Genomic DNA, 19,296 nt, shown 5'->3' on the forward strand with positions numbered 1-19,296 from the left:
TGATAACCAGCATCATCTACAGTTCTTAGGAGGATATTGCATAACACAGCAGCACCAGAATGGATATTGTAAAAAATTGAGATAAATGGATTATACTTGTATAGCACTTTTCTACCTTCAGTTTAGTTTAGTCTTTATTTGAAGGGACAATGCACAGAAACATCAAGCTCAAAGACAGATATGTTCTGCACCAGATTACAGCTAATTTCCATCTGCAGTCACTGGCTACATAAATTGAAGCGATACAAAAAACATACAATAAAATTATAACAATAAAATTATACAATAGCATGTAATCAAATTAAGAAAAGTCATAACATGCCCTTTCATTGACACATACTTATTATACATTACAACCACACCTCATTTACATCATCACACATAGACAATAAATGTTCTTGTTCACATCTGTCATCATTTGTAAAAACAACCATGATTTAACCACACACACCTCACAGCTTACAACAAAATGTTCTCACGCATAACTATAATACACATTAAGTTGACATATCAAACTTAGTGCCCACCTCAGTGACCGTGTGAGCAGCTTTGATTGCGCCAAAGACACTTTTTAACTTCAATTGTGAATGAAGAGTAACTTGTTAGACTGTTCAAGTTTGTTGTGAGGTCGTTCCGTTCCTTTATGGCTTTATATGAAAAGGCTGATTGTGCAAAAGAGGTTTTACATCTGGGTACGCTACACTGGTGGAGGCTTGTGTGTTTCTAGTTGTCACAGCAGATGTAAACTGGACAAAGTGCTTAAGTGGCGCTGGTGCAGTGTTATTTAGGATTCGATGGGCCATTCGTATTGATGCTAATCTTTGAACATTAGCAAAATTTAACAACCTATATTTTTGGAGAACTAAACAGTGATGGTGGTGTTGTGGTTTTCGGTCAAGGAATTTGAGAGATTGTTTGTGCAAAGTTTCCAATGGCCTCTATGACAGTTTGACCCCACACTGTCACTGTTTGACCTTTAGACTTCCTCCCAAACCGTGCACATTTGTTAGGAAGCTCAATATGGACACACAAACATTCAATTTTGTTAACCAGTGAAAAGCATGTGCTCAACAAACAAATTGTTACCTGTCACTCACCATGGCTCTGAACAATTGACCAAAAGAGTCAGGGTGGGGTTGAGGGCTTTATATAGGTGAACTACTAATGCATTCACTAATTAGGCCAAATTTGGGTCGAACCATGATCCTCAAAAGCTGGGTGTTACAGAAGGACACTGGACATTTGAAAGTTGTGTTGTCTAAAGCCTGAATATACTGTGTACAAAAAATGACTGCTCTACACATGCAAAAGTACTATGTGAATACTTTTTAGACATGTGATGGTTATTTATGGTGTAATTGACAAAATAACTGTTTTCTTAATTCCCCCTGTCAAATTGGTCTCAGCTAGTGGGCGGGGCTAAGGGCTATTTAAGTTGGAAAATGCCGTTTTTCTGATAGTCTGCTGTCGGTCACTGCCAGAGGAGGATCTCTGTCCTGAGCAGGAGTTTCGGTCTCTATGCATCAAACATCTACTGAGGTGATTATTTTGATGATGAGATTATGTTGTGTTGTAACCGGTTAAATGAGTTTTGTTGAATGCTAACTGATAGTGATGGGTTGATGAGGCGTCATGAAGCGTTTCGACACATTGCAAAACTGTATTGATACTGTGTCGATACTGTGTCACTAAATACTGACATCTGGTGGACATTAAAAATCCCTACAGGCAACCTATGGACCGACTCAACTGACACTGATTTTATGACCTAGTACAGTGGTTCTCAAATGGGGGTACGTGTACCCCTGGGGGTACTTGAAGGTATGCCAAGGGGTACGTGAGATTTTTTTTAAATATTCTAAAAATAGCAACAATTCAAAAATCCGTTATAAATATATTTATTGAATAATACTTCAACAAAATATGAATGTAAGTTCATAAACTCCGTGAAGCACAAGCTCAGGTTTGTCACTAAAATGTCTGTCAAAAAGAACTGTGAAAAGAAATGCAACAATGCAATATTCAGTGTTGACAGCTAGATTTTTTGTGGACATGTTCCATAAATATTGATAAAGATTTTTTTTTTTTTTGTGAAGAAATGTTTAGAATTAAGTTCATGAATCCAGATGGATCTCTAATACAATCCCCAAAGAGGGCACTTTAAGTTGATGATTACTTCTATGTGCAGAAATCTTTATTTATAATTGAATCACTTGTTTATTTTTCAACAAGTTTTTAGTTATTTTCATATCTTTTTTTCTAAATAGTTCAAGAAAGACCACTACAAATGAGCAATATTTTGCACTGTTATAAAATTTAATAAATCAGAAACTGATGACATAGTGCTGTATTTTACTTCTTTATCTTTTTTTTTTCAACCAAAAATGCTTTGCTCTGATTAGGGGGTACTTGAATTAAAACAAAATTCACAGGGGGTACATTGCTGAAAAAAGGTTGAGAACCACTGACCTAGTATATACAATATGGGTTGTACTTGTATAGCGCTTTTCTACCTTCAAGGTACTCAAAGCGCTTTGACACTACTTCCACATTTACCCATTCACACACACATTCACACACTGATGGCGGGAGCTGCCATGCAAGGCGCTAACCAGCACCCATCAGGAGCAAGGGTGAAGTGTCTTGCTCAGGACACAACGGACATGACGAGGTTGGTACTAGGTGGGGATTGAACCAGGGACCCTCGGGTCGCGCACGGCCACTCTCCCACTGCGCCACGCCGTAATATAAACCAAGTCATTGTATTTCATTTAGGATTATTTCATAACTTCATTTAAATAAAAATATATGTTTTGTCTTTTTTAGATACAGTCAATAAATAATGTGAATATGTATCATAACATAGAAATCTAAGAGAACGTGTTGTGAATGAGGATGCTTGTGGACCTGGAAATTATTATTTATGTTTTTTTTACACATTTTTATTAAAAAAAAAAAACAGTTTTTCCAACGTATTCAATTTTAGACGCTTTCTCTTCTTAGTTATTATTTCTCCGGCTGTAGAAAAGACCCGCTCACAGGGCACAGAGGAGGCGTCAGTGCGACACAGTTCGCATATCGGTCACGTGATCAAAACAGCTCATGATCGGTCACGTGACTTTCTAAAAGCGGTACGCGCACCGACACAGGGTTTCGCTCTATGAGCTCGACGCATGCGCCGATGCATCGGTGTTGCCGGACCCATCACTACTAACTGATTTTGCTAAATCTGTTTTGATTATTTATTTACTTTGACATATTTGATTATTGACCTTTTGATTGTGAATATATGTATTTTCATATAATGGATAATTTACATTTTGATTATTTGATTATTTTTAATATGCTTATTTTGATGAATTATATAGGCCTATTTAACGCATGCAACTTCGAAATGTATTTAGAATATAAATGTACTATATATAATATACAATACTAATATTGCCTCTATTTATTACCATTACAGATTGTGGGTGCTTTGTTTTTTCTGTCGTTGTTCACCTTTTTGACACTTTTTGGGATTTCAATAAATGTTTGTAAACTGTTACCAACTGCGTGCCTTGCCGTCCTTGATTTAAAAGTCTGGTTTGCAAAGGTTACATTACCTTCACCCGAGCCGGGGTGTGACAGCCTCAGACCAACATGCTTTACAATAATAAAAATGAGACATAATCATTGCATTAAAATAAGTTCAAGGTACTCAAAGCGCTTTGACACTATTTGCACATTCACTCACAGTGATGGCGGGAGCTGCCATGCAAAGACCTAACCACGACCCTTCAGGAGAGCTGGGGATTGAACTCAGAACCCTCAAGTTGCTGTCATGGTCGCTCTACCAACCGAGCCACGCTGAGATAACTGCTTAGCATTAATATTGTCTGTTGGATACCAACAGTTTAGTAGTGCAACTGACATTTGAAAGCTCATGCAGAGGTAAATAAAGCTGATGGATGCAAACCAATCTATGGATCTCTTGTGGAGAAAATGGGGGGAAAAAACTACAACAGGAGGCTGCACAGGTGTTAGTTCCAATTATTTCTGACCCGGCAGTTATTTGTTTTTGAATGCACCATTTACTGTATTTCCACTTATATGGATGGATGTTTACATTTTAGCCAATACTAATACGAGTGCTTAAAAAGTGCCTGAAGTTTAGTAACATAATGGAAAATATGCATATTGTAAAGAAACATTAATAATTTTGGCTGTCAAAAAACGCATGTTAAGTCGTGAATATTCACAAAAAATATTTTATAGTTACATTGCATATTAATCACATTTTATTTTGACTATATATGCTTCTTTACCTTAAAGGGAAACCACTCTTTTGGGGAATTTGTAAATAAAAGTCTGCTTACAGTGGAGCCAATGGTAGCTCCTCTCTTTCTCCCATAAAACCCAATAAAAAAAACATTCACAAACCGCCAACACTCCATTTATATTTTGTGACTTGCATATTAACCAAGTACTAGTAATATTGTTTTTATAAGCTCTAACGCAGACAAACTATTTATAGCGGCGGTGTGATCACTTCTGTGTGGTCTGCTGCTTCCTCGCTTCTAGATCAGAAATCATGCATTTCACCTGGACAGAAGAAGTCTGAGTAGGTATTCCGACAAGTTGGTACACTTTGACAGTCATTTACGACCCGAAAATGGCCAGAACGACATGAAGGTGCATGCTTGCCCCGGCCCTACCCCTTTTCTTTATGAGGATTATGAGTTATTCTTCACCTAAATGGGAATATTCTTCGGGTTAACGATTCACTTTAGAATCGATTCTCGATTCAAAATGATTCTCAATTCAAAATCTATACTTTTTTCAATAACATTGGATGCCAGTTATATGAATAACTATATTCCTCCATAAAATAGATTAACAGCTCTAATCAATGTCTCTATTACTAAAACACAACTGGTTCTGTTTAATAAAATGCTTCCCAAACATTTAATAAAGTCAAATACAAAAAAGGCAACAATAATCCAACATTTCTCTTTTCTAAAGTAAATATGTACAGCAAATATGGGCATCAGCATCAACTATATGATTTGCTTGAGTGGCTGGACAGGGCAGATTTTGAAACAGAAAATAATAATAAAAATGAAAAAAAAAAAAGTTAGTTTTTTTTTTATTATTTAAGAATTGTTCCAATTAAGAATTGCGATTTAACTGAAAATACATTTTTTGACACCATTAGTTACTGTTTTAAACAATTGTGCAAAATGTTCCTGTATGAATTCCTGACAATAAAAATGCATTTTTCTCCAAATATTGGGATGTTTTTTAAGTTAATTTAAATTATGCAAGCGAGTAATAACCTGTGATTAATCATGATGAATCGAAATTCAAGTTTGAGTAATCTGATTCAGGAAAAAAATATAAAAAAAGTATACTAAAAAAAAAAAAAACACTTTTTTTCATTAGGCAATTTTGTGACATTTAAGTTAAAGTCATTGAAATCCAATTACATAAATTAAATGCTAACTAAGTAATAATTTCAAAAATAAGTAATACAATGCACTACAAACTGTCATAATTATTGCAGCAATACAGAATATGTGCAGAATGTGCAAAAATCATATTTTGTAACATCAATGCTCATAACTCCGGGGGTTTGTGAATGCAACCTTACTGGCTGTGACTGTCATTGGTGCATAATGAGGAAGTGCTGAGTTGTTGTTTTTGTGGCTACTAGCTAGTGGTGATATGAGGGCTGCTGTTAAGGGCAGTACTAAGTTTGGGCTTCTGTAGGGTTGCTACATTACTTCCAAGACTTTTGGGAACTTGTTGCAGGTTGCAGAGTCTGCATTCACGTAACACCAAAATGAAGCACCGATAGCTACTTTTTTGGGGGGCGTTTGTAAGCAAGTAAGTAAGTAATTTTTATTTATAAAGCGCTTTTCACAGATAAAATCACAAAGCGCTGTACAAAACATAGGTGAAGTAAAACAATTCAATTTAAAGCAACAGTGGATTAAAATGATAGTTAATAGGTGCATTAACTAAAAGCTTTACTAAAAAGAGAAGTGTTCAAAAGTTTCTTAAAAGTTTCACGGAGGGACTGGTGCAAATTGTTCCAGAGTCTGGGACTATAGCCAGGTCTCCACAGGTTTTAAAACGAGAAGACCCTGGCCTGAAGACCGGAGGCTGCGCCCTGAAGAGTAAATGATAAATGATAAATGGGTTATACTTGTATAGCGCTTTTCTACCTTCAAGGTACTCAAAGCGCTTTGACAGTATTTCCACATTTACCCATTCACACACATTCACACACTGATGGCGGGAGCTGCCATGCAAGGCGCTAACCAGCAGCCATCAGGAGTAATGGGTGAAGTGTCTTGCCCAAGGACACAACGGACGTGACTAGGATGGTAGAAGGTGGGGATTGAACCCCAGTAACCAGCAACCCTCCGATTGCTGGCACGGCCACGGAATGTCAGGACTAAAATCTTAAACTCAATGCGGAATTTAACTGGAAGCCAATGAAGACTGGATACAACGGGGGTGATATGGGCTGTTTTGGGTGCACCGGTCAAAGGTCTGGCAGCCGCATTTTGTACATTCTGAAGTCTCTTTAGCGTTGACTTGTTGAAAAGAGTGAAAAGAGAATTGCAATAGTCAATGCGAGACGAAATAAATGCGTGAATGAATAGTTTGGTTACTAATGGATTAGATGTATGAACTGAGAACTGAGAAGCCATCATTCATTCACTCCACATTCACACGATGGTGGTAAGCTATATTTGTAGCCACCACTGCCGTGGGGTAGACTGATGGACTACGACCAGGATGGCGGAAGCTGGCCTCGAACCTGGAACCCTCAAGTTGCTGGCATGGCTGCTCTACCATCTGAGCCACTAGGTCCCCAATGGCTTCAATGGAACCGGTGCCATCATGGAACCGGATTCCGACGCCCATCCCTGACTGTATTGTGTGTATAACGCAGACTTACCGAGCACAGTGAGGCGGGCAGGCCGGGATCTCATGGCAGCCTGGACGGCCTGGCACTCGAACACAGCGTCGTCCATCAGCTCCACGCGCTGGATTCGCAGATGATGTTCTCCTGAGCCGTGGTCGCCAATCACAGTGTAACGGGGATAACCTGCAGCACAAACATTCATAGTTGTTCACTTTTAGCAAATGCATGAAGATGCATTTTTCTTGAGATTTGTGTAAAAAACAAAACAACAAAGATGATTGTGTGCCCTTTGTGGGTTGTTGTGTTGACATAGTAACAATGCATACACATTTATAAATGGTTGATTTATGTAGGCTAGTAAGGTAAAGTTTTGTACCTGACCATTTTTGGCTATCTCGCTCTGCAGCCTTCCACGTTAGTAGACTAAATGAACCTCTTCAACATATTACGTATAAGTCATGGACAGTGTAGTGTCAAAGAATTACGTTGTTTGGAACAACTGGAACAGAAACTGGCCTGCTTCCGCAACCACCTGAGATTCACATTACGTTGCCGAGATGAAAGAGTTGTTCCAACAAGCTTGGGGATAAAAAATCCAATTCCGACGATGAACGCGGAACGAATTGTAAGAAAAACACAGAATGCCTTGGTGAGAGAAAGAATACGATGCACGGTGAACAAGATCAACAACATAGAAGAGCAGTTAACTGAGAAAAGGAATGGATTTGAACAACGTTTCCCCTTGGACACGGAAACCGAACGGATAATGAATGAACATCTACAACGTGAGCACGAGAAGGAATTCAAGACAACAAAATACCGTCATATCGGAAAACTTGAGAAGCTAACCTCAGCGAAAAAGGAGGAGGAACACACAGAAAAAAAGAGAAAAATGGGTATGTAACCTTTCACAACGCAAATTAACAGTAACGGAAAACAAGGTGCTGTCTCGCGGTTTTAACTTTGCCACTACCCCAATAAACATTCCATACGAAGAATTCATCGTAGCAACAGAGATAGCATGTCATAAATTAACAAATCAAGGTGACAAAGCGGGTTTGCGCAACGAGTTAGCAGGGATACTGAAGACTGCCAAAATAACACAAAAAATCACCAGTAGGGAAGAATGGAAAGCTATACTGTCAATAGCCAAAGACAAAACCATCAAAATACTATCTGCAGATAAAGGAAGGACAACAGTCATTATGGACACACAACAATATGAAAACCAAATGATAGCTATGCTGGAGGATAAAGACACATATGAAGTTCTAAAAAAGGATCCGACAGAAGACAAAAAGAAAAAACTGAAGACTCTACTAAAACCATTAGTGGACGAGGGAGAAATAGTCAAGGACAACTACAGTTTTTTAGTACCGACAGCCAGTATCACCCTTAGAAAATACGGCACCCCTAAAAAACATAAAAAAGACGTTCCACTCCGCCCAATTGTTGACAGTATAGGCTCAGTTACATACAACCTTTCGAAAGCCCTAGTCGAGATAATAAAACCTCTCCTAGGCCAGACAAAGCAACACTGCAAAAACTCAAAACATCTGGCACAAAAATTAAGCACTGTAAAAGTAGAATCAGACGAGATACTCATATCTCACGAGGTAGTCTCCCTATTCACAAAAATACCAGTGGACGTCACAATAAACATAGTACGGAACCGCCTGCAAGAAGATTCAACACTCCGTAAACAAACAAACCTAACAGTTGAAAACACAGTCCGGTTGTTATCATTTGTAGCAAAGTCTACATATTTCCTGTTCAGAGGGACCATATTTAGACAGAAGGAGGGTTTTGCCATGGGGGACCCCCTCTCAGCCATCATGAGTGATTTCTTCATGGAGGACCTGGAGGCCAAAGCCATAGCCACCGCTCCCGAAGGATGTAGACTGTCCCTCTGGAGGCGCTATGTGGACGACATTCTGGTGAAAATTAAGACCGGCTACACAGAAAAACTCACAAATCACTTAAACACCATAGACGAGATGGAAAACATAAAGTTCACTCATGAAGAGGAAGAACACAGATCCATCGCTTTCCTGGACATGAAAATCAACCACACTGAGGATGGAAGCATCAAGATAACAATATACAGCAAACCCACACACACAGATCAATATTTACTATGGACATCAGAGCACCCCACAGCACACAAACCGTCAGTAGTCCGCACCCTATATGATCGCACCAAGGTGATCACAGACAACCACGACAGAGAAAAGGAGGACCACCACATAAAACAGGCGCTCAAAGCCTGCAACTACCCAAACTGGGCCATAAACAAAGGCAAACGAGAGGTCCAGAGGAACAACAAGGAGGAAAAAAAGAAGAAAGGTTCTAGGCCTGAGAACCTGGGCATGGTCACCCTCCCATACGTCAGGGGCGTCACAGACCGCATACAGTGAGCGATGATGAAACACCACATCGGCACACCAGTGAAGCCGCACATCAAGCTTCGCCAAATACTAGTACACCCTAAGGATCAGATCCCCCCTGAGAAAAAGTGTGATGTGATATATGAGACCCCTTGCCTAACATGCAATAAAACATACATAGGAGAGACAGGTCGACAGTTCAGCACACGAAAAAAGGAACACCAGAAAGAATGTGAAAAGGAAACATCTGGAACGCTCACCCGTGCAAGGAGAATGAAAACAACGCAGGAAAATCTGAAATCAGCCATTTCAGACCACTGCAAGAGGGAACATCATAATGAACTGGGAGGCAGCCAAGTTCATCAGAATGGAAAGAAACAAATTCCATCGGTGGATCAAAAAGGCGGTTGAAATCAGGAAGCGGGCCCCAAAGACTGTCAACAGGGACGAGGGAGCCTACCAACTATCCCACACATTGGGACACAGTCCTGCAGGGCCGCCCCTGGCCGTTTGGTGGACATCCGGACGACAGGGGGCGCCCCGCCCTACCTCCGGCGCACACCGCCATCCCACCACTTCAGGTGGGATGGAACAATCCATATAACACGTCACAGATGACGTCACGGTAACACATACTTGCCAACCTTGAGACCTCCGATTTCGGGAGGTGGGGGGGTTTGTCGGGGGTGGGGCGGGGGCGTGGTTGGGGCCGTGGTTACACATATACACACACATAACACTCATCTACTCATTGTTGAGTTAAGGGTTGAATTGTCCATCCTTGTTCTATTCTCTGTCACTATTTTTCTAACCATGCTGAACACCCTCTCTGATGATGCATTCTGCTTCGTCTCCTTGTTGTGTGCGCAGTTGTGCACTGCACTCTCTAAAAGCCGTATATGTTAATGTCACATATGCATGTACAGTAGATGGCAGTATTGTCCTGTTTAAGAGTGTCACAACATTGCTGTTTACGGCAGACGAAAACATGACTGCTGTAGTTGTGTGTTGTTGCCGCGCTGCGAGGACGTTAATGAAACTGCCTAACAATAAACCCACATAAGAAACCAAGAACTCGCCCTCGATCATTCTACAGTTATAACGTGATTGGGCAGGCACGCTGTTTATATTGTGGGAAAGCGGACGTGAAAACAGGCTGTCGACACGTCACTCAGGTCCGCCTGAATTTCGGGAGATTTTCGGGAGAAAATTTGTCCCGGGAGGTTTTCGGGAGAGGCGCTGAATTTCGGGAGTCTCCCGGAAAATCCGGGAGGGTTGGCAAGTATGCGCTAACATCACGTGACACCTCTGAGGAAGGCTGCAGAAGCAAGATAGCCGAAACTTGTCAGGTACAAAACTTTACCTTACTAGCCTATATAAATCAACCATTTATAAATACACATTAGTAGGCTAAATGAACCTCTTCAACATAATGCATACACATGTTTATAGCACTGCTGGCAGTGTGTTAACCACTTTGTAGAGGTGCTGAAAGAAGACATATGCTGCACTGCAACCACAAATACTTTAATTCCACTTGCTTGCACATTGCTCAGTCCAATGATTTGTAGTTTAATAATGCAAGAAAGCATGGGGGATAACCATGAGACGTTTAACACAAGTCAAGCCCAACGGTTTTGGAGATACCCCCTTAACTAATATTGAAATATGCATTGAGAGTACATTCCCTTCATTGGGGCAAATAAGGGGAATAAAGAGTGTTTGACAGGGAAGTCAGCTCCTTCTAATACTTCTGGAATTACTTGTCCCCTCAGACCTATTTCCCTTTTCCTCTGCCTTGTTTCTTTCATTATGGAGGTTGCTGAATGCAAGATGAGATGAGTAGATATGTTTATAAAAACGTTGCACCAGACTACAGAGGGCCTGGGATTAGTTTTTGCCTCATCCCTCACTTAAGGGGTGGGTGAAAAATGCGTGAAGAATGGCGTTTCCTCGATGTGAAGAACCTGATAAGTCTGAAAGAGAGAAAAATGCAAAGATCCTAGAACACATCGGTTTTTCACTGTAAAAGTTTTACAATCTCGGGGATATGTTCAGAAACGGTACCTTGTCGTGGCAAGTCCTTGGGTTTTTCTATTGCAAAAGCACTCAAAGTCCAATTACTGACGCTTGGTTCATTGAATCCAGTTGTCTTTAATAGAGCATGAAGCAGGCTTCGTTTTCTGCCGGTGCGGTGAGTTATGGCCGATTAAGCCACTCTGCATTTACGTGTAGCTTTTAATCTTAAGGGTTCATACAAATGGGAGTGCGAAGGACAAAGGAACACATCAACGTTTAGACTCCGGGGGCAAAAAAATATGAGAGACTGAAGGTGATAATGTCTTCTATCCTTAAATTTGGTGCCCTACACTGAGTGAGCTAGCGCATTAAAGCCGGCTGTAAAAGTAAAAAGGGTTTAATGTCGACCCATCTCATTTTAAAAGCTACTATTAATAAAATTAATAATCACTGACGGGGAAAGATGTGTTGCTTTTGCAGGAGAAGTGCCTGAAATAGCAGACATATCATTATGTGCGCAAGGTCACCCGGATGAACATCCAATGAAATTGGATGTTCATTGATGAGACTCAATGCTGTGCTGACATTGTGGATCACAAGGGTAATGATCATGACATAATCGCGATGATATACATTTAGTAGACTCTCATTCCCATTCTGTGGAGATAATCTACAGCAGTATTTCTTAACCATAGGGCCGGGTTGCGTCACGAGTTCCGCCAAGAGGGTGGCCAAAAATATCAGTTTGTCAACTGTTGTCCGTTTGGTCTGCAGCGGTACTCTGTGGTAATACACTTTTTCACCACGTGTGGCAGTAATGCCAATATGAAACAAACAGAAGCAGTCTAGAGCTAAAGTCATAGAAGTTTCTTAAGCGCAAAAATGATGTTAAGCTTTATTTGAATTTGCACTTTAATTTATTGACAGTTTCTTTAGGAAACATTGTATAATTTATAATTAACTCAGTGAGAATTTATTTTAGCACTGCGTAATTGTATGGGCATTTATTTTTCATCAGTTTTTATGAGTGCCATATTTTGCATATAGGGGTAGGGGTATTTTTTCATATATTAGGCACACCAAATTATAGGGTGCATTAAAGGAGTCATATTATTATTATTTTTTCTAAATTGAAAACACTTCCTTGTGGTCTACATAACATGTAATGGTGGTTCTTTGATCAAAATGTCGCATAGATTGTTTTACCGATCATCTTCAAGCCGCTTCCGGATGTGCCGTTTTGTGGGCGGTCTTATCTACGTGGCTCACCATCTGCAGCTTCTTCTCCCCGTCATCTTTGTTGTAGTGGTGTAGTATGCAAGGACGGGAGTGGAAGAAGTGTCAAAAGATGGAGCTAACTGTTTTAATGACATTTAGACTTTACTTAAATCAATAATGGATCAGCATCTCCTCATCCGGAAACAATCACACCGGAAATGTGTCCCGTGAAAAAAAGTCCGACCGGAACTCTAATAACTAAAGTTCCTTGTGTGAATAATGTAAACTCACTACACCGGTATGTTTTAGCACTTTCATGGCGCGTTTACCGACATATATAAGTAAGAACTTTACACTACTTTATATTAGAAATGGCAACAGCGGAGGATGAATGTCACATAAAAAGATAAAGAAAAAGAAGAAGCCTATCGACTACGGCATAGGCGCGGACGCGCGCAATTTTTCAGGATTTATGCAGATCCCAAATTCAGATCAGCAGGTACCAGAAGGTAAAAAAAGTTTATTTTGCATAATATTGCGAAACAAAATCCCAGATAATATGTCTTACCTTATACACACACCATAATAATACTCGTATGTTTAATGCGCCGACAATCCTTCAAGCAGTGCGGCTTCATAGCTTACCAAAGTCGTACTGATAGATTTTTGAGCGCCTTGTGTAATGTTCTATATTTTCAATGGAACATTTAAAATGTTGGTGTTGTTTACTTGAGACCCATCATAGTGCAGCCTCCCCTTATCTCTTATGTTTGACTACTATCTACTGGTCACACTTATCATTACACCGTGTACCAAAGAAAATAACTTTGAAGTGGGTAAGCTCAACCAAACATATTCCTTACATTAGGCGCACTGGGTTATAAGGCGCAATGTCGAGTTTTGAGGGGAAAAAAAATGATTTTAAGTGCGTCTTACAGTCCGGAAAATACGGTATTTGCTTTTTACATTAGCCTGACCTAAGCCTTGACAATAATCTTTGTGATTAGCACATACTTTTCATTTGATAAGTTTTATCCGGTTACATTGAGTGTAAGTAGGTTTGATATAATAATTCAATACAAATCAAAATGTTAATAGTTAATATTTGAGTGGGCCCCAGGCCCTCTCTGTAGTGGAAACATTGAGTCCGGAGGTCAAAAAGGTTAAAAATCCTTGATCTAAAATACTGTAAGTCAACGCTAGCCGTGAACTGAAAAGTGAATGCGTGTTTATTCCGCACTGACCAAATTAGTCTAAAAAAAATTCTAAACAGGACTTATATTTATTGAGATTTAAAAACACAAACCAACAGGTGGCACCAAACGACTTCTGTGTCAGAGCTTGCTGGTGGGTCATGACCCATTTTTTTTCGGTCAAACCAACTGCATAGTATTATTATTATTATTTTTTTGCAAAGTAGTGCCAACAAATATAATATAGAGTAGCCAGAATGTGAATGTGTTTTAATAATCATACAACCTGTTATTATTCACTGAAATATGATTAGTGAAGTTTCTCTTTACTTCATAGTGTAAGGTAGACATTTTCTGATTCATATAGGATTAGCAATTATCACAATCATTATTGTAATTATAATATTTTTTTATTAGTGTATCTTAAGACTCCCTTGTCTTTAAAAACGAGTGATGGCTCTGTTTCAAGGTTCCTTGAATGTACCACAATTATGTGTGATGAGAAGCCAAAGTGGCAGCACGGTGAACCAGGGTTTAGTGCATGTGCCTCACAATAAGAAGGTCCTGGGTTTGATCCCCGGGCTCGGGGGTTTTCTGTGTGAAGTTTGCATGTTCCCCCCGTGACTGCGTGGGTTCCCTCCGGGTACTCTGGCTTCCTCCCACCTCCAAAGACATGCACTTGGGGATAGGTTGATTGGCAACACTAAATTGGCCCTAGTGTGTGAGTGTGAAAGTTGTCTATCTGTGTTGGCCCTGTGATGAGGTGGCAACTTGTCCAGGGTGTACACCGCCTTCCGCCCAAATGCAGCTTGGATAGGCTCCAGCACCCCCGCGACCCCAAATGTGAGGACAAGTGGTAGAAAATGGATGGATGGGTGGAGATACAAAAGTGAAACTTAAACACAACTTTGTCCGATGTTGCCACAAATAGATGTTTCGTATTTGTACCTTTCTTCTATCACCTCATCCTGGTTCTCAAATGTTGGCGCTGTGTGGGATTCTATAAGAGTGAGCTTTAATGAGTCTGTGTTGAATGAACAGTGAAGTGTTCAATTCTGGGTTTGCCACTGCCAGGAATAATTAAACATGCAGGGAGTGTAAGTTGTGTTACACATTCCTAATTTGATCCAAACCACTTTATTATTTAACTTCACAGCAAAATTTAATGGTTCTTAACATTTATGATGACATATTTTATGACTGACAGATTTAAAGGACATTTAAAAAAAAAAAAATCTTTACATAAGCACAGGCCACGATCACGTTGCCCTTCTAGTTGTTGTTGCCCTAAACCATGATCAGTGAGGGACGTTAAAATAAAGAAATTCAGCATCACTGAACAGATTCTATTCAACTTTAATTTGTCCAATCATCTAATCAGTGCCTGTGGCTGTCTAATTAAATCTCAACATTATTTGACTCCAAAAGGGAAGTTCATTTGCATTTTAGGCGGAAAACAAACCATCATCACATGTTTTTTTTCCCTCACCCCTCATCATAGATTTTGCCATTATGAATAATATTTTTTCTTGCACACATGGTGATGGATGATGATGACAATTATGGTATACATGTGTAGTAGTATTTGCTTTCAGGAATATTGATTTATACTGCACTGACTGGAAAATTATATATCCATCCATCCATTTCCTACCGCTTGTCCCTCTTCGGGTCGTGGGGGTGCTGGAGCCTATCCCAGCAGCACTCGGGCGGAAGGCGGGGTACATTCTTGACAAGTCACCAACTCATCGCAAAGCCAGCACAGATAGATAGACAACATTCACACTCACATTCACACACTAGGGCCAATTTGGTGTTGCCAATCAACCTATCCCCAGGTGCATGTCTTTGAAAGTGGGAGGAAGCCGCAGTACCCGGAGGGAACCCACGCTGTCACGGGGAGAACATGCAAACTCCACACAGAAAGACCCTGAGCCCAGGGATAAAACCGGAGACCTCCATATTGTGAGGCACACACACTAATATATATATATATATATATATATATATATATATATATATATATATATATATATATATATATATATATATATATATATATATATATATATGACATCACATGGACAAAGATAAGACCTTCTGCAGGAAAGTTCTGTAGTCAGATGAAATAAAAATAGGAATTTGAAAGAGGAAAAGTGAGGCCTTTAATCCCAGGAATACCACGCCAACCGTCAAGCATAGTGGTAGTAGTATTATGCGCGGAGCCTGTTTTTCTGCCAATGGAACTGTTGCTTTACAGAGAGTAAATTAAACGATGAAAAAAGAGGATTACCTCCAAATTCTTCAGGACAACCTAAAATCATCAGCCCGGAGGTTGGGTCTTGGGCGCAGTTGGGTGTTCCAACAGGACAATGACCTCAAACACATGTCAAAAGTGGTAAAGGAATGGCTAAATCAGGCTATAATTAAGGTTTTGATATGGCCTTCCCAAAGTCCTGACTTAAACTTGTGGACAATGCTGAATAAACAAGTCCATGTCAGAAAACCAACACATTTAGCTGAACTGCACCAATTTTATCAAGAGGAGTGGTCAAAAATTCAACCAGAAACTTGCCAGAAGCTTGTGGATGGCTACCAAAAGTGCCTTATTGCAGTGAAACTTGCCAAGGGACATGTAACCAAATATTAACATTGCTGTATGTATACTTTTGACCCAGCAGATTTGGTCACATTTTCAGTAAACCCATAATAAATTCATAAAAGAACCAAACTCCATGAATATTTTTTTGTGACCAACAAGTATGTGCTCCAATCACTCTATCACAAAAAAATAAGAGTTGCAGAAATTATTGAAAAACTCAAGACAGCCATGACATTATGTTCTTTACAAGTGTATGTACATTTTTGACCACGACTGTGTGTGTATATATATATATATATATATATATATATATATATATATATATATATATATATATATATATATATATATATATATATACAGTATATATATACACACTGTATATATACTGTATACCGGTATATATGTATATATAATTTTAAAGTAACAATGATCGATACTGTTGACTCTATTTTGAATGTTTTTCAAACAACAAGTTGCGTCAGCAAAGTTCGGGGACCGATGTCACAAAAGATAGACACTTTTACAATCAACTACTGGAGGCACTCTACAAAAAGATCCTGCAGCATTTGCTTCGTACAGTGCACAAGATGAGACGACAGTTGTGGCAGGACAACTCATAATGCTTCAAAGTGTCAGCACCAGATCACAATAACCTTGTTTATATGGACACAAATATTTGGAATGAAGGGCCATTAAAAATGTCTAATACAAATAAGTCAATCCGAAGATTCTGATCCATTTCAGTCGATTTGGAAATACATTTCATTCCGAACGGGAGGGGTGTTTGTTCCAATCGGTGTCCACGTACACACCCATTCAGATTCTGTCTTCGTGGTTGGGGTTATAAATGCTAATTCAGCACACCTGCGTTTCTGTCTTCGAGACAGCCAAATATTTATCGCACAGCAGCAACTTTGACGGGAAGGAAGCAGAAGTGGTCTGATGCCAACACAGCTTTCTTGTTAGAAACGTTAAAATAAAACAGAAGGTAGTAGTAAAAACTTTTTTCGAAAGCCTGAAAACACCAAGTTGTCCAAACAACTCCATGAAAAACTGCAAGACGACGGGATTTTACGAATCATAGACCAAATTAAAATACACTGAAAAAGTTTGAAATCAAAACAGAATAAGTGGATCTGACCCAGCCAGCTTTCAGTTTTACCGTCTCTTGGATAACTTTGTGGGAGATCGGCCATTGCTGAACTTTTCTTGCAATGGCGTTGTTGGTTAAGAGGAGCAAAGTTTTAACGTCAACTCAGAGTTTAATCAAGAAGACAGCAGCATCACCAGTAAGCTATCAAGTGTTCACGTTACACTAACTCAAGCGAACTAATAGTTTCTAAGTAAAACTTCATGTGAAACCAGCATTCATGTGCCAACGTTTTTACAACTGCCCTACGAACAGGGATGTTAAAATATGAAAAAAACTCAGCATAAGGAAACCAAAACTGGTCTTTTACCAATATGACGTTATTCCTAGAAGCGTTAAGGAAACTGAAGATTGTTGAACACCTTGATGGTTGAAAGGCCTGCAACACCAAATTGTACAAACCCATTCATGAAAAAGTGTGGGAAGTTGGAATTCCCCCAACCATCGACCAAGTTTGAAATGGTTCTGCCACCAGCAGCTTTCAGTTTTACTGTCTGATGGATGACTTTATGCGAGATCGGCCATTGTCGAACAATGTAATGTATGCTGGTTTGGAGGAGGAAAGTATTACGTTCCCTCAGGAAGATAGCATGGTCACCAGTAAGCACCTGTTCATGTTTAATTAACTCAAGTTAACTCACAGTAAAACTTAATAGGAAACTGTTACCAGCATTCACATGCCAGCTTGTTCACAAGATCGGACGTTCTCCCATAAAGTCATCGATCAGATGGTAAAACTGAAAGATGGTGGTGTCAGAACCACTTTTACCGTTTTGACTTTAAACCTGTCTAGCTTTTTAGATTTTGGTCCATGGTTTGTAGAATTACAGTTTCCTGCCGTTTTTCAGATTGTTTACAACTGTTCTGGGTAAAGCTCTTTGGCAAGTGTGAAAAAAACACTGCAGTTAGAATGAAATATTTAATAGCTTAATTGTTTGATCAAAGTCAGTTTGTTTACAACATAAGCGAGAGTAGTTTCTTATTTTACCGGTCCCGAAAAAAAAAGGCAACTCTGCACATGTCCAAATGTTTTTTTTTTCTGATTAAACTCTTGGATCAGTTTATTTAGTGTCTATGTAAACAGAGGATTGTAGGGGGGTCCCTACATCTGCGGTCCCCTCCAAGGTTTCTAATTGTATCCCATTGGGTTGAGTTTTTTCTTGCCCTGATGTGGGATCTGAGCCGAGGCTATCGTTGTGGCTTGTGCAGCCTTTTGAGACACTTGTGATTTAGAGCTATATAAATAAACTTTGATTGATTTTATGCATGTAAACATTGCTCGTGTCTTTAGCATCTGACAATTTCTGGCCGAGTGGAAGCAACTTTTTTACTCACTCATATAGTGTGTGTGATTTATTTCCTCTTTCCCAAACTGAAGAGGGTCATCAACGAAAATGCGAACGACGATCAAGAAGGCCGTGACGATGACGGTGTAGACGATCAGAAATAATCCTTACTGAAGTACATGAAAGGATGACATAGGAGGACGTTCATTAAAATCCAAGAGGATTGTGTCACCAATCCTGGAACTTCTCTGACACATCTCTTACGCAGGGTTGTCTTATATCCGAGTCATTCCGAATCTTAATTGTCTGATATCTGACTAACAATATGCCTTATAATTTCCACACTGGACCGCCACCATAGAGTCTGCAACGTCAGTGTTCCTCAATGGATCACATTGCATTGCTTTTTCTTTGGGTTTTCATGACAACTAGCCTGAAAGAAGAACCATCCTCAACAAGGAATGTTAAAATTAGAAACATTCACTGAACAGATTATGCTCGACTTTAATTTGCCCAATC

General features: G+C 39.5%; 1 protein-coding gene across 8 annotated transcripts in view; it reads right to left on the reverse strand.

Moving 5' to 3' along the window:
• kirrel3b (kirre like nephrin family adhesion molecule 3b) overlaps positions 1-19,296 on the reverse strand; it is a 430,118-nt gene that overhangs the window by 162,725 nt on the left and 248,097 nt on the right. For all 8 annotated transcript variants that reach the window (XM_061972705.1, XM_061972702.1, XM_061972701.1 and 5 more), the window contains exon 5: positions 6,953-7,102. In XM_061972705.1, the coding sequence (XP_061828689.1) occupies positions 6,953-7,102 (150 nt within the window). The remainder of the gene's footprint in view (positions 1-6,952; positions 7,103-19,296) is intronic.

Source organism: Nerophis lumbriciformis, linkage group LG17, assembly GCF_033978685.3.
Source record: "Nerophis lumbriciformis linkage group LG17, RoL_Nlum_v2.1, whole genome shotgun sequence".
Lineage (NCBI taxonomy): Eukaryota > Metazoa > Chordata > Actinopteri > Syngnathiformes > Syngnathidae > Nerophis > Nerophis lumbriciformis.